This window comes from Talpa europaea, assembly GCF_964194135.1.
Source record: "Talpa europaea genome assembly, chromosome: 6".
Taxonomy (NCBI): domain Eukaryota; kingdom Metazoa; phylum Chordata; class Mammalia; order Eulipotyphla; family Talpidae; genus Talpa; species Talpa europaea.
The window spans coordinates 58258359-58282331 of NC_140072.1; the positions used below are offsets into that span (position 1 = coordinate 58258359).

Sequence of the window (23973 nt, forward strand, 5' to 3'; positions counted from 1 at the left end):
TGTGGGGCTGGGAAACCCAGGGCAGTGGGTGGAGATAAAGCACAGGGGTCAACAGATGGACATGGCCATGGTAGAGAGGAAGCTTCTGAACCTACACATTTACTCTAGACCCAACATTTATGCATGAGCTATGTCTGAGAGCTATAGTCTCAGTGATGACACAAAAAAGCACATATTTTCAAAACTTGTTAGTCAAGGACAGTCCTCTTGATCTTCTAGTCTCTAGATTCCATGCCCTAAACATAGTGATACTGAACTCACCAGCCTCAGCGGGTTGATGTGAGGATCAAGTGGGCTCTAAGATGCAGACAGACTTGGCTAGACAATTATGATCAAAGTCATCTCATCAACTTTGAGCTGTAGCTTACCATCCCTCTATTTCCCCATGACATCAAACATGGTGGGCATTTTAGGTCAAATCTGTTTGCACTTGGAATAAATGGTTTTGGTTACTTAGAGGCCTATTAAGCAGCTTTCTTTTAGTACTGAGTTACAGTTTAGTAAAGACGATAGGCCACATTTATACATATTATTTTCAATTTCCCATCTGATTCTATTTTTCACTTTAGATAGAGGAACTGAAGCAGAAAGTCTGATTAATTATGGGGAAAGTTTTTCACTTCCTTCTGGGAGTTTTCCTGGAAGTGGGGTGGGTGAAGGATCCAGTCCATGAAGGGAGAGAGGAGGCTTCAGCACGGGGAGATTTGCTGGATTCTGACAAAACTACCTCTAACTTTTCTCCAGCCGGGCTGGGACACAATTCTCAGTGGCAGAGGCCAGTGTGGCGCTCAGGTAGGAGGTCTGGGGGGAGTGGTAGTGAAAATGGCTGGAGGCAGTTCCTCCTGGGGGAACTTCTGCTCTGGAGACAACCCCTTATAAAGCCCCTAAATGCACTGCCTGGTTTCCAAGAATTTCCAACAACCATTATAACCTCAGGTCAAAGATTCACCGTTAAAAAATGGCATGAATTTTTGATAAATTTAGACTGGAAACTAAAGTTTATCTAGGAGACAACATTTAAATGCTATCTCGGGGGTTCATTCATATCTTTGTTCAGTAAATATTCACTGAGGGTCTGCTCTGTGCCTACTGACCAGACCTCAGGGATCAGGATCAATTAAATAGAAGCCAGATGCTCAAGAGCTGCAGGGAGATGTAGACACAGCTAACCACGTGCTGGGGGCTGTCCACCCCGCAACTGCTGTTCCAGGCAGTGACCAAAACAGACTCTGTTCTCCCAGAACTTCCCTTCTGGTGTAATAATAATGATGAGAATGATGATGATAACTACTATTATAGCCAATATCTGAGTACTTACTGTATGGCAGGGACTAATCCACATACTAACATGCTCTCCATATGCTTATTTAATTCTCACTAACTTCAGGAATTCAATATTTTTTCCTACATTACAGAAGAAAATATGAAGGCAAGGACAAGTGAAGAAACTTGCCAAAAGTCACAGGGAGAAAACAAGATTTTTTTACTTATTTATTTTTTAATTATTTAATTTTACTTTAAAAAAAAATCTATTTATTCATTTATTTCTTAATTGTTTTTGAAATTTTACATTGCTGCTAGTGTTTTGACCTTATAGGATTTTCCTTCCTCAGGTATAGTCATGTTAGCACTTGCACCACCAAAGCACACGTAGTCCTCCATCATAGTCCACTATGGTCTACCCCCACCCCAACCTCTCTCCCTTCTTTTAGCCTCCCTCTCCCTATGAAAGTCACAGATCTATGGTCAAATTTCAAGGGTTGATGGAAAAGAAGATTTAAACTTGGGCAGTTTGGCGCCACAGCTCACAGGTTTAACTAGGAGATTAATATTCAAAGCAGGCACCAGAACAGAGACCCTGGGAACTAGTGCTTTATAAAGGAATTGACACAAGCTCTCACCCTGCAAGGCCAAGGAGAGCTTGGCATTCCTGTGCAGAAAGGGTGAGCACAAAGTCATGGGATCAGGAAGTGCCAGGAGTGCAAAGGCCTCTGTGCAAGAAGCACACAGTGTCTTTAGCTGAGGGGGGCCAAGGTGTCTTTAACCCAGGGACACTGGGGTTGGATTTATTTCTTGGGAAGCAAATATTATTGACACAGTAGAGTATAAACCTGACGGGGGAGTGATTGGGTATCAAAGGCCTGGGGTAGGGCTGCCACGATTCTGCCCCATTCCTTTAGGGTGATATTTTACAGGGTGACTCCTTCTGAAGCTTTACATTTTCTTGGATGTGTTCAATAGCAATTTTATTGACAAGAGCAGACCACATGTGATCAATAGTTGACTTGTTGCTGTTTCCGTTCTTTGTACCATGTTAAGTGCTAGATAGGCATTATCTCATTTAACGAAATGAATCTTGTGAAAGCAGTCTTGTTGCAGGGACTGTTAGCCTCTCTTTGCAGAGTCAGCAGAGGTGTGTGACTTACCCAAGATGCTACACATATCAATTGTCAATAAACATAAATTGACTAAATTTATATTTATATGCCCACAATTTTAATGTGGCAAAACTGGGATTTGATCCCTTACAGTCTGATTTTGAACTTTGCCCCCTCCTACTTATCACACTATAATGCCAGATTTATAAAAATTCACTTAAGAAATATCTGTATTTTAAAGACTGAACTTTAATCAATTGCATGATAGACTGAGACTGAGACTGAGACTGTTTGTAAGCTGCCGTGGCTTTAATGGAAGTTCCCTCACATGGCCCAGTGTGATTAGCATGTGGTGTGGGTGAGAGTGTACTTCAGAGTGAAGTTGGAAAAGGATGGGGACCACAGCACAGCCTGCCTTCCTTTCTGTTCTTGGCTTGAGTTTCAATCAATAACCATGTGAAGAGGGATTGATAACTCACATAAGAGTGGCTCTATGTTACTCATTAAATAGGTATGAAGTATGTAGTACACATGTGCATTGTTTGGTAGATGGTATTTTCCTCATTCATGAAACTGGTTTAGTTATTCTAAAACAGTCCTTTTGTATCTTCATCAAGTCCCTTGATGGAGAGTCCCCTTGGGTGCCAACCAGTAGGCTCTGTCAGAGGGGAGACGTGGTGAGTTCTAGAATCCACACAGGGTAGCCTGGGGGCCACAGAAACTGGCTCTGCTCTGTGCTCCATTCTCCTGCTCAGGTATAATCTGCTTTGACTCCCTGGGTACTGGCCTCTGACTGCACTCCTGTGTCAAGGCTCACTGGCTATTGGCATACCCCTTGCCAACCACCACCTGCTCCTGAAAGCTGCTTCATGAATGGGAGCCCAGGAGGGTCATGGGCTCACCACTGCCCTCACTCTGACCCAGGGCATGTGTGTGGGCTCCCTCTCTGCTTTCCCTTTTACCATGGCACAGGGTAGCCAGAACTGGGGAGAGCCTCCAGGCTCATGACCACAGGACTGAGTGGGTCCATGGGTCAGTGGCCCCTCTTATGGAAATGTGCCTGCCTGGGCTGTGGGCTGGCGGCACATGGTGGTTTCTGAAAATTCACAAGTTCATCATGAGCCCGCCTCTAGGCCTGGAAGCAGACGTGTAACCCTGCCAGGCTCTCTGCTTAAGAGTCCTCATGGGGCAGGAGAGCCTGAAGTGGAAACCTGGATGGACCTGATTTTATGGCACCAAGTGAGGGTAGAGGCTGACTTGCCCAGCAAATTCTTTCTCTGACACCTGTCCTTCTGGGCAGCCCCTGCATGTAACTCACAGATTTCAGAAGGGAAAAAAGCAGCAGATAAAGAACAGAGACTGATTTTTACATTGTTCTTTTCCTGATTCCCTAAATATCAACACACATTGAATTCTTATTTCATTCTAAAAAGTGAAAACTAAGTTTGAAAAATCAACATGGGTCTTTTATTTTTAAAACTTTTGGGCAAGGGGTGGGGGATCTACGGTGTGTGACTTAGAGCTAAAAGGAAGCCCTTGGTACAGCAAGTAGTCTAAAGTGTGCATCTTTCACTTTGGGGGGAAATCATCCCCCCACAAAAGGTTTTATGCCTTTTTTTCTCCTATTGAATGCTGCAGTATACTATGTTCACACAGAGGTTGCTCTTTTTTATGCAGATGTGGAATAGTAAATAAGAGGGAGGATGAGCTCAGTTCCTAGGGAGTCCCTGGTCAGGTGACCTGAAAGTCTAAACCCCTGCAACAGGGCTTTTAATTTCTTCTGTTCCCTGCTCACAAAATGAAGGCGTCTCTTTTAAGACAAGGAGGCATTGTTTTCAAGGGTATAGATTTAGGCACTTGAGTAATGAAAGCATCTCTTACTTGGTAGGTTTCTAGGTAATTTTGGATTTTTGACACATGGCATGGGATACAGGGGGCAGGGGTTCGTTGTCTGGCTCATCTGTGGTTTGACTGAAAGAGGCCTGGACCCTGCAGGATCAGGCAAGGCTGCTCCTTTCTGTTTTGTTAGTGGGTTGCCATGGTAAAGGGAGAATAAAATTGAGAGGAATTAGGGAAGTTTTCTTAAAGTGACTTTACGAAATCCTTTATCTCAAAGTTGGGTTTGCCTGGGGATTCTGCCTGCTACTTGTGGTGTGGGACTATGTGATAGCCAGCGAAATGTCTTTAGTTCAGCCTGGATAACTGTCTCAGTTAAGTAGAAGCATAGGCACGAGGGGGCTCAATGGATTATGGTGGAAGATTAGGGGTGCTCTGGTAGTAGGTGTGGTGTAATAATAGTGACAGTGTTGTAAATCAAAGTTCCCTCAATAAGCATAATTTAAAAAACAAGTGTCTCAGTTAAGGAGGGGGAGTTCTCGCTGATTATCCTTTCACGTGATGGGCACCCCATTTGTGCAACCCAGGTCTTTCTCTTCCACTTCACTCATTCAGGAAATGAGACCAGCATAGACAGCATATGGGATCTGTTCTCCCTTTTTCTCCAAGAGTGTGCTGCCCACAGGGAGCAGGGATATCCTCTTCTGCTCCATGCAAGCAGGTTTTTGTGGGGCCTGAATTTACACAATTTGGGGAGGCCCCCTTAAGGAAAAGAAAATAAAAATACAAATGTAAATTATAAGGAATCCCTCCCAGGCCCTTAAAAGAGTCTAGAAGGGACTCTTTCAAATGAAGATCCCTAAAACATAAGCTTCATTAGCTTCCCTGTAACTCTGCCCCTGGCAGTCAGTCTTCCCCAGACAGGCCCCATGTCTGAAATGAAATTGGTAAATCTATTTAATTCTGGGTTTTAGTTCCCTACCCATGGACTGCCACAATCAGTCATAGGCTCCAGTCCTCAATAATAAAAACAACACTGAGGCTTTCATATATCATTTTTTGGGATCTTATTTACATTTGTTCACATCCTTTATTGTCTCCACTACACTGACTTCCAGTTTTTATTTTTAATTAAGTAAGGTTGGGTCCTGGCAATTGTAGCTATTACATTTTGACAAGAGTATCCTTGAATTATCAACAAAGAGGTGATGAGTGCCCTCTCTGGTAGATGGTGGGTTTGCTATAGTTCTGCCAGATGTAGCAAATTCTGAGTCTTAACACATGGTTAGACTATTTTTTTAAATGTTTAACATGAAAGACTAAATCAGCAGGTTTATTTGAAAAGATATCAGCCAATCTGCAAAATGTATGACAGGAAAATAGCTGATGATCCATTAAACCTCCTTAAAAACTGATACCATTTCCTGGATTCATTGATAAATGATGGTGCACAGGGCACTCCCAACACAGGACAGAGAGTGTGTTATGGCCTGAGGCTCTTTCTTTTCTGCTCCCACTGCCCCTGGCTCTCTATCTCTGGTAGTGATGAGTTGTCTTTGAAGCACTGTCAGAAAATCCTGAAGGTAATGAGACCCTCTGGTCTGTGACCTTAGAACCTCAGTCATCTGTGTGGTCTAAACACCAGAGAGGCTGTCCAGGTAAGAGGAAATGTGCAGAGAGATAAAGGGGTTAGGATTGTGTTGACTAGTCCTGTTCAGACAAACAAAGGAGCATCAACCCTCTCCTCCCATCTTGCAAAGGGAGGCTGGAGGACTCCCCACTATGGCTATATTCCCTTCTGCACCAGGCAAAATTCCTCCCTCCCAGAGCAGGGGATGATGCTTGGGAGGTGTCACATTCCTGTACTCTGAAGTGGAATTTAAAATCATCCTTAGCAGCTGGTCTGAACTCTGTTTCCTGCCCAGACAAAACTGGCAGAGCATGGGCAAGTTTTATTTTGAAAGATGAAATTTAGGTCATTTTATTGCTGCTAAGAGTTCTGAATGGGCAAGCCCATAGACAAAATTCTGTCTCCTAGTTTTGTATATTCTGCTTCTGAAAGTATGCTTAGAGATTATCTAACTTATCTTTCAACCTGTCCTGCATTTTTTTTAAGATTTATTTTTATTTATTTATGCATATAAGAACTGGGGTATAGGTCAGAGGGGTGTGTGTAGGGGGGGGGCGGTGGTTAGAAGATTCACTAGAGACAGAGTGGGGAGCAGAACAGTCAGATCTACTGAAATACACCGCTGAGGGGAGCAGTAGGTGAGACAGGATAGGTCTGTAGCCCCGTGTAGGTTAGTTCCCTGTCTGGGGCTTGAACTCTTGCTGCAGTCGCTGAGGATATCGTGATAGTGCTAAGACTTTAACCCCTGCACCACCAGGGAGGCCCACCTGTATTTTGTTTTAATAAAAAATATTTTTTTTTGTAGTAACATTGGTTTACAATGTTATGAATTAGGTGAAGAGGTTCCTACCTCCTCAACTTATGTTATCAGCACACCTACCACCAAAGCACCCACAGTTCTTCACCATAAACTATTGGGCCCCTCTCTCCTTTGTTCTCACTCCTACTTTCTCTCCCTCTGTTGTAGCCTCAATACTGTAGTCGTATTTCTAGGATTGATTTTTATTCATTTTGAAAGTACTTTGTTTTGTTTTTCTACATTACACACAAAAGTGAAATCTTCTGGTATGTGTCTTTCTTCTTCTGACTTATTTTGCTTAACATTATCCCCGTATTGTCACAAGTGTCAAGAGGTCACTTTTTTAAAAAATAAAACCAAAAAACTGCTGAATAGTATTCCATTGTGTATACTAACCATATTTTTTTCTGATCTACTCCTCTGCTATCGAGCATTTAGGTTGTTTCCATAACTTGGCTATTATAAATAGTGTTGCAGTGAACCATAGGGGCTCATATATCCCTTTGAATTGGTGATTTTCTATTCTTTGGGTATATATCTAAGAGTGGAATTGCTGGATCATATGGTAGATCCATTTTTTAAAAAAAGATTTATTTATTTATGCATACAAGAACTGGGGTATAGGCCAGAAGTACAGGGGGGCGGTGAGAGGATTGAGGCTTCTCTTATTTCTGCAAGCTCCTTTCTCACCATATCTACCTTGCTGCTTACTCTTTGTGACAAAACTAAATCACACAGAGCTCCCTTGCATGCCTCCTGTTCTGTCATGTTCTTCTCCTAAAACATCCTTTCTTCCTTTTATAGCTTGGTAACTGGAGTTCATCTTTCACACTGTGGCTCAAGCACCCACCCATTTTATTCATAACTCAAACACCTATTATGTGCTAGGCTTTCTACAAGCACTGCAGAGCAATGGCATAAAAGATGGACATGGTTTCTAAAATCAAAGTGAGTAGGGAACACAGACAAGTAGATACTACCACTGAACTGACTTTGTGCTCTCACTGTCTATTATAACTCATCTAAGCACAATGTATTTTAAAGAAATATCATTATGTGTTTGCCTCTCCCACTGAACTGTTAAGTCCTAAGAGGACATATGTCTGACTTCTGCTTATCTTTGTAACTATGAGACATAGTATAGTGTTTCAGGCATGGAAGGGCCCATCTATTTATTATATTGAATGAAATGAGGATCTAGCAGACTAGTGCCTTCCACGGATAGCACTGGGTGGAAATGGTACTGGAGCCAACGTCACCTAAGGCTCTCACCCTACTTGACCCCATCATGGGAACAGCTCTCCAACCTTACCACAAAGAGCTTGAGCTCAGGAGTCAGGAAAAGACATCTAATTCCAAATTCTTTCACTTATTAATATGTGAAATTTGGATTAGTTCCTAACCTCTTTTAACCTTCTTTCTCTTTTAATATATGAAATTGAGATAATTCCTACTGTCAGGATTGACTTGATACTTACATAAGATAAGGTATGTAAAGGTGTCAGCTATCCATCAGTAAGTATGACTTTTCTTTCTGTTCTCCTCTTGTTTCTATCCTCAAGTCATGTTCTTGGTGATCATCCAGACGTGGCTGAATGAATTTGACTCCTGTGAACAACTTCATACCAACTCTGATGGAACTAGTGGGTAATCCCAGGTTACATTTTTAGGAAATATTTTTAGGAAACCACAGGTTGCCATCTCGATTTTCCTATGGTATACTTAATAACCGTCATTAAAATTAATCAACATTAATGAGGATAAAACATAATCAAATACTATAATTCATTTTTGCTGCCTGAGATGTAATCTGTGCTAGAAATGGTCATAAAATTGATAGACACTGAAGATATTGGATTCCTTAACCCCAGAAAAAGGCAATATAGGAAAAATATTAGGTGAGAATTACTTAAGCCCTTATGGAACTCTCCTTAAAATGCATGGCTATAAAGTAATGAGGCTGTTCCTGTAGAGAACATAGCAGAACTCCCACATCCAGATGAACCTAATTCCCTCCAAACAAGTGGCTTTGAATGCTGGAGACTCTCCCACAATACAGCCATAGCTCAAAACACTTCTGAAACACCTCCCTTGGAAGTCTTTCTGAAACCAGTTTATAGGCCACACAAAGAAAATCACATAACTTCTTAGTCATGCTTTGTTTTTCACAAAGGAGGTTCCCAACTTTATAACCCACCATTCACCAGACCAGGTTCCCATAATTTTAGGGTTGTTTTAAAATCAAATAATGATAATGTTTCCCTATTCTCCTATTGAGGATATTCAACTACTGTGCTTCAAAGTTATGGAAATCTCTGGGATGAAAACGATAGTTGGAATTGCCATAGCATTGTTGGAGAAAGTTTATGGCTTTCAAAGGTCAATACTTTTGAAGGACCATCAATCATTTGGCTGTGTAAATTCTAGTTTGCTATACATCTTATTATATTATGCCTTATAAGAATAATACCAGAAGGACTTGGGGTGGGCCATCATTAGTGTGTGAGGAAGGGGAAGCTTGATGTCACATTCCTACAAACGCAAGCTTTGAGGCTGTTATCATAGAAAGAGAATTTACATCAAGGTTTTCCAACATCATCTTGGTCCTATTGTCACCCTGACCCACTAAAGAAATTTTACCTTCACAATGGGGTGAGGGTAATAATAAGTACACTTTTGGTTCATTCAGCACTTTCCTTTCTCTCTGTAAAAGGCATAGGGCTTGTTAATACAAACCAGTTCTTAGAGAATAATGCAGGCAAGATGTAGCTCATTAGTACTCAGAAAGCCTTAGTTCCTGTGAGTGGGCTGTTGAAATAGGATTATAGAGAAAGTTACTTAGTAATACTCAAATACTTTGACACTGGAGGAGAAAGGCTACTTTTTTGCTCTTTTTTTGTTCCATACAGAGACTTTTGTTCCATTAGATATAGCTCCATTAGATACAGAGATACAAGGACTCTTCACCTCAATGTAGCTATTTATTTAAGGTATATGCTCAGTTGCTCTTATTGATCATCTCAAATATTAGTCCACATTTTATTACATAATATCAATAAGGAAGCTTACCTACTGCATACTGTTGACTGTTGCTTTAGATTGTCAACTTGGAAAGGTGGAAGCTATGTCTGTGATTTGGTGGTGTCTCAGAGACAGATGCTTACCAGTAGTGACTATGATTATGACTGCATCCTTAAACAGTATTTCTAAGATGCTTAAACTATCAGGAAACCAACAAATCATTTTCTATTGCATTTCTAACACATGCTCAGCAGTAGGAGACACAGAAAGATGAATAAAGTCAGCTTCCATGCTGGAAGATGTTATCACTGTTCACTTAGAAAGTCAGGACTGCTTTCCAGAGCTCACACAGGGAATTTAGAGGTTTGCCAAGGTTAGTGAGGAATCGAGGGGCAGGTCCAGGCAGCATTGTGTAGGCCTGAAGCTGTAGTGAAATTTGGCTAAGTTGTGAGAAGAGGATGTTCTAGAAGAAAAGTGAAATATGATGAAAGGCACAGAAGTATGGATGGATATAACTTATTTAGAGTGAGGAAGTATGAAATACAAATGTTTAATCATCATCAAACATTTTTACCTATTAGGAATCATTGCACTCACAAAATTTAAGACCAGCAGGTAAATGTCAACCAAGGCTAACAGATTGGACTCTATGATGAACAGCATGTTATATATTTATTTTGGTTGAGTCTTCACCTTTTATATGCAATCTCAAAAACCTTGAACTTCATAGATATCTCTTCTAAGTGCATGAATATGGGCAACACAGGTAAAAGAACATTGCCTTAGTTATACTTTTCATGCTTGCTCAACTGACAAGTGAAGCCATTTTCCTGACATGAGGTTTTGGTAAAAGAAATGCAGGAATATTTTAGTTGCTCCCTATTCAAGTGATTTTTAATTAAAAAAAAATGAGACAGAACATTAAGCCCACTGCTTTGAGTATTGACCAAACTAACATCTGTTTTAGTAACCACAGTAACAACAAAGGAATGCTAGCTATGTATAGTTGTGGCACTGACTGACTCTTCCTTTGGGGAGATATAAATTATTGATAAATCACTGAACTTTGAATTTTCTTGGCACCCTAGGATAGGTGAGAAGCTAGCTGCTTTGCCAAGGGAAAGGAGCTTTTATATACCCTTGTCATTCAGTCGGGAGCAGAGGGAAGTTTACCTGTTTTTTGGGAGCACAAATATTATAAATTGTATCAGTCCCAAATACTTTGATCAGAAAGTACATGTAAGGACCTTGGGACAGCTTGTGGTTTGGTGCAATGTGCATGTAAAATACCAACGAGGATAAAATGATATGGGTTTAGCTGCTATCTCCTCTGGTTTTGTGATTCTGAACCATTTAAAAAGCAGGAAATCATTTTAGTTTTGGCAGAAAGGAAATCCTGTTAGGCTCTCTCTGTTGTTAGGTCTTATTTCTCAAACTATTTTGTCTTCCTCACCACTACTCCTCCGCTTTATTTCTCCTTCTCTTCTTCCTTCTTCCTCTCTCTCAAAATATACACACACCTTTAGAATTCTCTTTAAATTGTACACTCTCTCCTTATAATCATGCCTCTCACTACTGTATTTGCTCAACCAAAAGACTCAATCATTTGGAATACCCCGAATAACCCAGGAGCAGACATCAATGGGCACATTAGTCATTCACTAAAGTTTATGTATTTAGGGCATACACTTTATTTCAAGTTCCTATTTGGAGACAAAAATATTTTGCCATAAAGTTAATTTTATCTACTGTTACTATAATTATACTAACTTTCTTTTGGTATTTGCCTGATTTAACATTTCTCATATTTTTTATTTTCAGCTCTTTTATGTTCATATATTTAATTGAATGCATGCTTTATTATAAATAGTCTATAGCAGGATTTAAATTTTATTTTTTTATTATGTGTATTGAGGTAATGTTGGTTTACAACATGGTATATGTTTCAGAGGTATAGGTTCATACCTCTACAAGTATATGTCATCACACCATACCCACCACCTCAGCCCCAATAATTCTCCATTATAGTTCACTGGACCCCCTCAAGTGGATGCTTTTAAAGATAATACACTGATCTGTGCTTTAAAACAGCTGGGTTTGGTACATTATATTTATTTTGGTTATGGATTATTTGAATTTAACTTTAATTTCTATAAACAAATATTAATGTCTTACTATGTGCTTGTCTCAGAGTTTCCTAAAGCATACATGCAGAAATCCCTTTCTCAAAACAAGGAAATTTACTCTCAAAACAAGGAAATTTCAAACTTAGGTCAAACATTCTTTAAAATACTTCACGATAAAAATATTAAAAGTCAATTGCTTAAATATCCAAGAAAAACAAACCAGCACGAATCCTCCAAAACATATTTGAAAAGATATTTTTATGAACATAAGGGTTATCAAAATAGAGATGTTGGCTGACTATTTTTCTTTCAATTCATAAACAACATTTGAGAATTGAATTCTGCCTCCTGATATTCCTGTAGTTCTTTTGCTTTTTTTAATGACAGTAAAAGAAACCATAGGTCATCGTGTTAAAATAATAATAAAGAATATTAGGACATTGTAAAAAAGACCTTGAATTATGTATGTTATACTGAGACTAGATAATAAATAGTTGAGAATGATTTGTGACTATCACTTGTTCGTAAATGACATAGTGGGTTTTGGGGTTCTTAGTTCTGGAGGAGCACTAAATATCTACTGATCTGACAGATAATCTCATTTATATTAGGTGGAAGTTGGCCCATTTGAATCACACTTAAGAGAAGTTGTCTTCAGAATTACCAGCAAAAGCTCTCACATTTAATTAAAAAATATAAAAGTCAGACTCATTTGTTATTCTATATAGGACTGATAATATTAAAGTTACTCCTTTACTAGCATTTTTTTAGGTCTAGAATTACAGACTCCTGAGTGTTGGAAGGAATCTGAAAGCTTTTCTAGTCCAATTCCCTATCTGATGCCTGTATGGCATTTACATAATTCTGCTAAGTTGTCAAATTGCCTGTGCTTGAATGTAGTCATAACAGAGAATTTATTCCCGTATGAAGCAGTCAATAGGAAGACCTGGTGATCAGCTTATTCTTCTCCTTAGATCTAGTCAATGAAAGCAGATGCACCTGTCTCAGGCCTTCAAATATTGAAAATAGTCATCAAGTCTATCTTCATGTCTCTAGTCTAAAGATTTCCATTTATCAATAATTCTATATAATCTCTATATTTGGTAATATTCTCCACATACTCAGTTTCTCTATACTCTCCTTTGTTTTTGGTATTGGAATGGAATTTCAGAGATTCCATCACTTCCTTAGTCTTAGATACCATATTTCCGCTAATTTAAGCAGAAATCAGAGTTTCTTTGGTAATTAAATCACTGTGCTGATTCTAATAAAACCTGCAGTACCAGTACAACATTATCTACTGTGTGCCATACCCCACTCCAGTATGTGATCTTAGAGGAGAACCAGAATTTTATTCACATTAATCTGATCTCAAAGCCTATGTATATTCCCATTTTTCTTCTTCAAGTCTTTCCCCTTTGTTTTGCTAAGCCTCATTTTTCAAAGGCTATATCACCTAAAATAACCTATAGTAATAAAGACCATCTTTTTTTCAAGGTGAGTATGATGTGCTAACTAGTCACTTGTAGCCCCAGGGCTGTGCACTCTTGTTAGGAAGTTCTGTCAACCCAAATAATGTTAGAGTAAATATTCCCTTTCCAAATGACCAAACTTATAAATCAGTGGTTTTCAAATGAATGCCATTTTATTATAATTAGTATTTAGAACATGCAAATGCTGGATTAAACTCCCTAAAATAATTCTTCATGCTTCCTATGAATGGCCTCCTATTGGTCAATTCCATATTCTGTCATTCAAACCCTCTTCAAGTTCAAGCTCCTATTTCCCCTTCAATCCAGTCTTCTCTTATTCTTTCAGGCTGTATGAAGAAATGATAGCTAAATATGTACGAAACAAAGTGGGTTTAGGAGTGATTTGGACAGGAAGTGGAATGATGGGATGAAGAAATCTATATGGGAAAGTCAGCTTGTGGTCCTGGCCCTGTCCTCCTTGACTGGCTGTTTGGAAAGGGGCTTATCTTCTCTAAGGTCATTTCCTAGAAATGAGAATGTCTGGGCAGGGTCTTGTTGGAGAAAAGACACTAATGGGTTAGGGTTTTGGGACTGTGTGCCTATAAATTATCCTAACTTCCAGAATAAGTTGTCCAGCTCCTCTGGCAGGAAGGGTTGAATACCTACTTGGGTAACTGAAAAGTAATAGGAGGCCATTAAGTGGACACTCTTCAGAATATACAGTGCTCATGTCAATTTAATTATGTGGAGCCTATATGGAGGGTCATGGAATAGAAAGGGGAACTTCTGGGCACCTGATATTTGCCTTTTGTACACCAAAGTGTATAATATTTACCTCCTAGAGTGCATCTCTTGCCTTAGCAACTTTGTAGTAGGCTTATGGAGGGCAAGGATGGGCTATTCTTTGAGTTCCTAACACTTTGCACAATACTATTTAACACACATTGGTCCTGAGCTTTGGCTCCCTTTACCACCAGCAATCTCCTCCCTATATTTTTTTCATTATCAAAGAGGCCCACATATTTATAGCTGCTGAATGAATGATATGTCCCAAAGATAGTTGTCTGTTTTGATTGATGGACTGTTTTGTTGACCTTAGAAAATAAATAGAAGAAAATGGTCTTCTCTGAGTTCCACTTTCTCCAAAGCGTGTGCAATATATATATATTTTTATTATGTTGGAAGATGAGATTGCCGCTCAGCACAGATTACTGGAGTCATTCCCTACTAGGGTGGTGAAATTCAAAAAATTTTGGCAAGGGAAGTCATATCAATTGTCTGTTTACCTAGTCATATGACTACAAAAACCAAACTGGATTTATTGATTTTCCCAAGTTACTTCGAAGCAAATAGTAAACAGAACTGAACAGACTCACAAAGCCCTTGTACAGAACTCTGAAGACAGTGTTAGGAGGTGATCCCTGCTCTCCCTCTGCTGCCACTTTTAACTGCAGTCACTCTAACTTTCATCTGTGAGCTCCAATATATCCCCTGTAGAACCAGCCCTGACCAAGGCAAATCTGTATATCCTCAGCCTTGACCAGATTATGAGTAACAATAGCCTAAATTTCTGGTATTCTAGGGTGAGTTCGGGCCATACAAATGTTCCCCAAGGCAGTTTTTTTTTTTTTCTTGTGACCTAGATTCCATGCTAGTATCTGTAGTTCTGCCTGGTTTCCAGCTTTATGTTGTAGACCCTCATGATCTAGGGACCTGCCTTGGTCTGGATTCAGTTGAGTTGCCTATTTCTAGACCCATTCTCCTGGTCTGTACTGCTAACAAGGATCTGTACTGAGAAGTCTTTGACTGTTGTCCTGTCTGGAATAACTGGTTGTAGTATCTTAGCTGGCAGATTTGTACCTCTCAAATTATGCTTATGCTCCCCAAGCTCCTTGGGTGTGCATATTGGATTGTTGGTCATCCTCTTTGGAGGCCTATTCTCCAGCCAGCACAGTACCCCTGTTTTAATCTTGCCTTATTCAGCTCCCATCCTCTCGTACTAGCAGATGCCATCAGAATCTGTGTGACTCTTGAATGAATGAGTTCATCCATTCATTCATCTATTTACTCAATAGTCAGTTGTCTACAGAGGAACTACTGTGTGCAGGAATTGTGCCATGTATTGGATTGTCATGGTGAATAAGACACCATTTTTGTTTTTCCTCAAGAAGCACATGGGCTATACCTCATGAGAGATGATTGCTCTTTCCAGGGTCTAAGGTATCTTTATTCCAAGTTTCTAGTTTCTGAACTTGTAACCTACTTCTGTATGGCAGCAGAAGGTCCACTTTCTTTTGAGACATCGGAAGTCATGAAATGTTAAGAGTAATACTGATGCTTACTGGATTCTGTCTTCCTGAAACAATGAGCAAGTCTGTGGCTGACCAGGCTTCAGCATTTTTTCAGCCTACATTTTCAGCCTACATTTGTATCCTATCCTATCCTATCCTATCCTATCCTATCCTATCCTATCCTATCCTATCCTATCCTATCCTATCCTATTTCCAGCTTGTATTCTAAGAAGAATACAAGTTTATCATAGATTCAAAAGGAAGCACACCTCTTAATCAGGGAAAAATAGCATAGCCTGTTTATAACCTATAGGACATGGGAAGCAAATCTTGTAAAGAGACAGGTCTTTAGACTTTTATTTGGCAAGGAAAGAAAATGTCAATAAGCTAATAAGTAGCTGACATTTTTTGACAGACTACTATGTAATCAAGCTCTCTATATTGTACCACGAATCTTTACAACCATGTAAGACTGGTTCTGAGACAAGTTCAGGTTAACTTGCTCAAGATCACCCTAAAAAGTGGAAGGGTTAGGATATGAAATTAGGATTTTAGACTCAGTACCCTATATTCCTAATTCTTCCATTATGCTATAACTATAGAGAAGTTGTTCTTGTTTTGATGCCACTGGGCTGAATTTATTGCATTTTTTAATTCATTCAAAAAGAACAGTGACTTGACACGGGCCATATAAATTTAATTGACCTTGTTGCTGTTTGTAACAAGGCTGTTTTCCTCTAAATTGGTGGTAGGGGGGAGGAGATGAGGTTCTCCATTGAGTTAGCGTTGATTTTAGACCCTTATGTCTAAGTTTAGAACTCTTTCTTTTACTCAAAGATGGTGATTCTTCAACCTGGAAACTGATGCAAGTCAAATTCTGATCATAGTTAATAGGGAGAAGCATCAGTTGGACCTTTTAGTAACAATCAGGGTGATCAAGTGTATGGCGGGTAATCCTAGAAGAGCAATTGCTCACTGAGAAATGGTGCCAAATTAGAAGTGGATACACAGTGAGAAATAAAGTAGAAAGAGTCATGTTCCCTGGGTGTGGCCATGAGCAAACTGCTCATAGACACATCGAGTCCTTGTGCAGACTGAATTTTCTGGAGTTGATGATCTCTTCCCATTTCTTCATCTGTAATTATTATTTTTCAAATCACCACTTGGGTTTTATCTCTTCTATGAAATCATTGTGACTCTTCCTGGCTTCCTTCCTCCTTCCCTGCTCTGAAATCCTATAGCATTTATACCTGACTCACACAATCTTCTTCTTTATTACATATTTCTAAATAGGCTTGTTGGATTCATTTACTCAGCTGAATTTTAAGCTCCTGATAGATAGCAACTTTATATAAAATGTAAATGGAGCCCTGGAAATACTTGTTGAATGATTCCCTGATTTTTGTATACTTTGCTTGGGAAATTATAGCATTTGAAGGTATTTATCTAAAAGAGGACAATCTTTCATGAAAAGTTATTTAAGTTTCTAAAATCTGCTTGCTTTGTTCTGAGGACAAACTTATTTTTGATATTTCCCTTAAAGCAACACTGTATAATGACTTTCTTAAGCTACTGGTAGAGGTCAGGGAAGAAAAGAGAAGCTGGTAGAGATGGGATGTATTTAAATATGCTGGAGAGAGAGGACTTTGGATTTTTGACCAGTTTCTATAGTCAAGGAGCTCCACAAAGTTTGCCATTTGTATAGGAATCTTTTAATTCTTGGATGGTAAAAACTCTCTTTCCTGTAAAACTTCATGGAATTTCTGCTCCTGGCATGGGTATTAGTTATTCACTGTGGGTCTTGAAAACCTGTGACACGGTTGTCCAAATGGGCACCAAATAAAGCGAGAAAAGTCTCAACTACATATTTTAAAATTATTTTGGTTTCCAGGTGATGGACTGCCCGGTTGTGACTGGCACTGACAAGACTAACCCTTTACTCAGACCCAAGGGATCATTTTGATCTAAAAACCTTGTCCTCCAAACTAGCTGCCCAAGAAACAAATGCAAGTCCAATACTTTACTTCATAATCTGGATGGCTGCACATTCCACCTGCATCTCTATTTTGCCCAGTGGTGGCTTCAGTCTTTTTAATTTGCCCTTTTGTGGGGGAACTTTTTGGGGAATGGATTTTATGTTTGAATCCCATGATGATTTTGGCCATCTTGTCTACCTCCTTTCAATCACCTGGCCTGGGCTGAGTGATGAACATGTACTCCTAGGGATACATCTTGTCTCAGAAGAGTCCTTATGTTGTAACAGGACTCTGAAGTAAGAAGTCAATTTTTTGGGAAGAATCTCCAGTTAGTTCAATACTTTTGACTAAGCTTCCATGATAATAACAGCTAACATTTATTGAGTGTTTACTAACTACCTGCCAGGCCTTTTCCCAAGCACTTTAATATTTTTTTTTTTTTAGAAGCATGTTTTATTTATTTATTTATTTTTTTGTTTGTTTGTTTTTTGTTTATACATGTACTGGGTACAGTCAGAAGCGTGGGAGGGTGAGAGAATTCACCAGAGCCAGAGCAAGGAGCAGAGCAGGCAGAAGGACCGAAGTACACTGCTGAGGGGAGCAGCGGGTGGCAGGAGAGGTCTGCGCGCCATGTGGGACCCTCCTCCTGTGGCAGGGGAGCAGCCGGGGATCGAACTGGCGCCGCAGAGGCCGCGGGCAGCTTCGCAACCCAACGCTCAACCACTGAGCCACCGGGGAGGCCCTCCCAAGCACTTTATAGAAACTGTTTCATTTAATATTTACAATACTGCTAAGAGATACAAATTATTATTCTGAATTTACTGATTAGGTAATTGCAGCAGAAAGGTCACAGAACTAGTTGATAGCAAGACTGATTTCTGATTTCTCCTCTCCACCCTAAATCTCCTCCTAGAAGACTTTCCTTACACTTTATATTTCCTTTCAATTACTGCCCCATTTTTCTGCTTATCTTTAGAGAAAGTACTCTCTGCACCTCACTCCTCAGATGAGTCTTCTATATTTGCTTTCCAGTTCCTTTCTGTGCATTTCCTTCTAAACTCAGTCCATGCAGGCATCCATCCTCATTACTGCACAGACACTGGTCCTGTCTCACCACGTGGTCATGCTGGTATATTCAGGTCTCACCCTCAGTAACAAAAATGGGGAACCTAGAGAAGATTGTCACAGACATTGCTGATGCACACTAAGGCATGGCACATCACTTATCTATCCGGTGGCTGGCTTAGCAGTAAAGGATCAAAGAGCAATGAATAGAACACAGAATCAGAGAACTTTCCAGGGAGATGACAATGACAATGACAACTTCAGTAAGGGGAAAGGTGATGACTTACACAGTGTGTGGTGGTGATGATGACAGAACTGGAGATGAAAGACAGGCCATCATTCATGCTGACCTGGAGTGCAGCCTTCCTGCAAAGACAAGGGAACCAGAAAAACTCAGCATGGCCTGCAAGGAGCAAGGGGCTGAGAATCCCTTATAATAGATGCCCTACAGGCTCTGCTCAGAACTACCCTTGGGGGCTTAAGCTATGTCCTTTGTAAACTATGGAGGGTGGTCTCTGGGGCCTCTCCACCCTAATATTCTAGAGACATGTCAGGATAATGCTTGCCTGGTGTATTAAAGCAGTATGTTCAGTCCTTCTTCATAACAGCCAGTTACAATGAGTGGGCAGAGCCTGCTTTTATTTAATTTACTTGCCACATTATAACAAGAGGAAGTATTCTTTAGAAATACTCTAAGTCAATGGTGATAAAATAAACTTAAAGCTCTGTTGTTGTTATCTGGAATCTTGGAGATCTGATGTGGGTGCTTTGTTACTATTTATCAAACACAGAGGTACAGGAGTATATGAATAAATTTGCCTTCTACCATCTCCCATCTATATGAGACTCACTGAAACATAAGCTTGGATTTTAGACCATGGGCACATGCTTGTTTGTGGACTCAGTGGTCCAGGCTGATGCTAAGCAATCAGAGTTGGAGGCTTTACAATCTGAACAAATGATTAAAATTAGAATTCTGATGAACAAGTTTAACATTTTTTTCTTAAAGCCACCATTCTATCTTCAGCCTTTATAAACAGGTTTACAAAGAGGCCAGCATTTGTTTCTTCCAAAAGGTGCTTCTCTTTCCCCATATATTCTTTTCTTGTTCAGGAAATGTTTTAATCACACTTCACTAGCATTTATTGTAACTATACCATCTGGGATCCCCTGCAAAACTTAGTTCAGGGAAACTTGTGGCTCTCAGTGTTACCCAATGCTCTGCAGAGGCCCAAAGAAAGGAGCACTGAGAGTGGCCTTAGATAGCCTGAGTCTGGGGTCTTGAATTGCCTTGAACAAAATGTGGACTCACTTAGCCTTTCTGAGCTTCCTTGTCTCTGAGGTTAAGATAATCATCTAGCAGGACAATTGTGATGACAGGGCAAGGTAATTTGTGTGAGGATGCTTTGGGAAGTATTAGAGCTTTCTTGAAATGTGGTTGTGATTAAGCCAGAAAGACCTTGGTTTGAGCCCAGACTCTGCTGTGTGGTCTTGGGTAAGCTACTCACATTCTCTCAGCCATACATTCCACGTCTGTGAAATTGGAATAATATGCCTGAGTATCTGATCCATTAGTAACATGGGAAGATAAAGTGAGATATCCATGTTTAGCCTGATATCTGGCTCACTCTAAGTATCAGCACCATTATTATTCCCTAATGAGTCTAGAGAAAGGCTCTGTTATGACAGGGAAAAAAGATATTTCCTTTTCTCTTTACTTCATCTATTGCCTATCTCCTTCATGGCTCTGAGGGTCAGTTGAGGATGGAAACTTACATGCCAACTTCTTTTAAGATAGGTGCTGGACACAGCAAATAAGTGTCTTCCACAGTGAAGGGCTTCTCATCTGTAAAAGGAAAGTCAGAGGATGAAAAGTGAGGCAAGTTTATAATTTCAAATTTGATTCCTAGAACTAATCAGCCAAGTTCTGGGCGAATATCTAATAGCAATAACTCTTTGAAATTAACTTCTTATGAGTGCAAAATTCGCTAGTGTGTGCTCAAGGTGTCCTACCCAAATACTAGTCACTGACCATATATGTCCAGTTGAGTCAGTCAATGTGCAAACAGATATATCCAACTCTTATCATAGACTAGACATAACTGAGAGGAAAACAATATTTTAACTAGGGTGGTGTTCAGAGAGCTTCAGGTCTGTGTCTAGTTTGGAAGAAAAACTATATTTTTGTAAAAAGTTATCAGTATTACTCTCATAATAGCAAAGATATAGATATAAACTAAGTGTCTATCATGGATGAATGGATAAAGAAAATGTGGTATGTAAAGTCTTGCATTATTTAACAACAGTCAATTTTGGGCTGCATAAATGATGGTGGCCCAAATAGACTACACAGTATAACCTAGATGTGTAGTAGATTATACCATCTAGGCTTGTATAATTACACTTTTAGATTTGCACAAAAAATAAATCACATAAAGATGCATTTCTCAGAATGTATACATGTGTGCATGATTGTATTTTTACAATGGAATATTATCCAGCCATAAAAAAGAAATCTTGCCATTTGTGACAACATTGATGAATTTTGAGGATAGTATGCCAAATAAAATAAGTCAGATCTCACATGTGGAATTTTAAAAAAGAAATCATAGCTACAGAGACCAGATTGGTGGTTCAGAGGTAGAAGTAGGGAGTGAGCAAAATGGGTAAAAATAACTAAAAGATACAAACTTCCAGTTATAGAATAAATAATTCCTGGGTCTGTAATTTATAATATGGTGATTATAGTTAATACAATATTATATATTTGAAAGTTGCTGAGAGAACAGTTCTTAAGCATACTTATCACACACAAAAAAGTTGTCACTTTGTGGTGATGGAAGTTTGTGAGACTTACTGTGGTGATCACCTTCAAATATATACAAGTATTGAATCATTATGTTGTGTACCTAAGATGAACAGAATGTCAATTATATCTCAGCTTAATAAAAAGGAAAGAGAAGGTTCACTGACCAATATGAGAAGTTGCTAGCCAGAAATATCATTTGGTTTCAGACAATAGGTAGTTCCTTTATGTAGGTGAGATGGTGAAGACACAGGGACACAAAATTTGAGTTGTGCTCTGGTAGGAAGATGGGGAAGAGCATTCCCAGTGGGAGGAGGAAGCAAAGATAAGCAAATAAGAATCATGTTCCAGGGCAGGATGTAAGTGGGATCTGAAAGATCAGTGTAGGAAGAAGTTTGGTCCAAGTTCTGAGTTAGACTGAGGGATGTGGACCTACAGCAGAATCTTGAAAAATGTTTCACATTGATGAGAAAAAAAAAAATCTAGGTCAACATTAATGTTGACCAAAACAAAGTTATTTGAGGATCAGTTTTCTTTACATGCTGCTTTCTTAAAGTCATAGTTTTCAAAAACCTATCCAACATTTTAAGTGCAGACTTATTATAATTCTATTAGCTATGAAAAGAACTTTGTAAATTTTTGTAGGAAAACTTACAGTGATAATTTTGGAAGCTTTAGCACATGTTGTGAAAAATAGATTAGGAGAGGGAATTCTGGAGGTATAAGCTTTTGCTCTTATCCTAGTGGATGACCAGGAAAAGTGACCAGCTTCAAGCTCCAACGTTTTAAAAACTTCGTTGTGTCCCAGATCCTGGGGTCAGGAGCAGAGGTGAGCATTTACTATTTTCAGAATATAGTAGTCATTCCTTCATATATATGTAGCATATGAATATTGGAATATATACTATTGGGTTCGTGTTCTGTACAAAAGACAGTGGGAGGACCTGTAGGTGACTTGAAGATGAATAATAGTAGTCCTTTTAATCAAGTTGTGAATACAAACACCTATACTAGAAGGTAGAAAGGAATGAACATCTAATTGAAGGAAGATATTCTGCTGTTGGCACTTGTTGTGAAACTGATATATCTAATGCCATTTGCAAGTCAAGTCCTCAGTTCTGCAGCTGACACTAAACAGTTGCTTGAATGGAGATTAGAGAGCCTTGTTCCCTCCATAACTGGACTCAAGGAGAAGAGCCACCTGGCATGGGAGTTACAGGACACATGTGAGCACTAAGTACTGAGTTCCCATGGAAGGAGAAAGAAGAAACAGTCAATTAGTCTCACCACCTTCAAGTGGTGAAAAGTTAGGGAGGTTATTCCAAGTCACTTGGTCATTCATGTATTCATTCAACAAATATTTACTGAAGGTCTACTAGGTGCTAAAGACAGGCTTTGAGAAGAAAAACACGGTCTCTACCTCTATGGATTTTATAGGAGGTAGTTATTAAACAGGTTCATTTTTACTAAAATATGGTTTTTTTGAATGTCTACTGTGTGGCAGGCATTGCGTTAGATCTTGCAATGAATGAAACAGATGAAGCTTGCTTAAGGAGATGGCATATTATCAATATTATTTTTAATTAATTTTTGACTATAAATGTGAGCACAGAAAAGGAGAAGGAGAGGGGACACCTCTGGTCTGGAAATGCTTTCCTGAAGAAAGGCTGTTGAAGCTAAACCCAAAGGTAGAGTAAAGAGCAGATGAAGGTGGAGAGAGGTGGCACTGCAAAGATCCTGGGGCAGGAAGGAACGCAGATATTTTGTGCTACCAGCAAAGATATCATACCCTTCATTTTAAAGGTGGGGATCAGATGTAGAGTGATGAAGAAACCTGCCCCATGTTACACAGAGGAGCTGAATGCACACCCAGGAGGTTCAGGACAAGAACAGAATCCTCTGTTCTTCTTTCCTTGCCCAATCTTTCCATTTCAGTAAGGCTTGTATTAGAGAGTAAACCAAACTCAGGGCAGGTGTGGCTGACAGGATTTAGACTTATTTTCTCATGGCCATGGCTTATCTTGCTGTACGTGCACTGATGACACTTGGGAGTGGTGACCCCTGTCTGTGGAGTCCGCTCTCAGAGCCCATGGCTCAGCCACAGAGCAGTCATATGAGGCCCGTCACTCCTGGCTGCATTCTGTGGGAAGAGCTGGGTTGCACTGGGGAGGACGTCCCAGTTAGCTCACTGCCGGGAGACTCCAGAGGCTGGCACGCTCGCATGCCTGTTTAGGGTCCACCCTCACTTCTGGGCTTTCTCTGAACGACTTTCTTCTTCTCCCATCCCAACTGGAAAGAGTAAGACTGGCCTAAATCAAGCAGACATTTCTCACTTTCCCCTTTCTATCATTCTCCTTTCCTGCCTGGGAGGCTAAATATCTCTGCAGCAAAGCAGAGGAAAGCCTTGCTGGGTAGACTCAGGAAACTTTGTCTTCCATTAGTTTATCAGCCTCTGAGGCTGCAGGCCTGCTGTGCAGAGCTGGCATTTTCTGCTCTGAAAGGGATTGCTTGGTTTGGAGCCTGTTTTCACTTTACCACAAAAATGAGTGACTTTTTTTTCCTCTCTTTCTCTA

General features: G+C 39.7%; 1 protein-coding gene across 1 annotated transcript in view; it reads right to left on the minus strand.

The window, feature by feature from the left end:
• Window positions 1–23973, minus strand: part of ANTXR1 (ANTXR cell adhesion molecule 1) — a gene marked incomplete at its 3' end in the record, with an annotated part of 210237 nt that overhangs the window by 84156 nt on the left and 102108 nt on the right. Inside the window, exons 11-12 of the mRNA XM_084234447.1 lie at window positions 20371–20440; window positions 18882–18960 (exon numbers count right to left, since the gene is read on the minus strand). Of these exons, the coding sequence (XP_084090573.1) occupies window positions 18882–18960; window positions 20371–20440 (149 nt within the window). The remainder of the gene's footprint in view (window positions 1–18881; window positions 18961–20370; window positions 20441–23973) is intronic.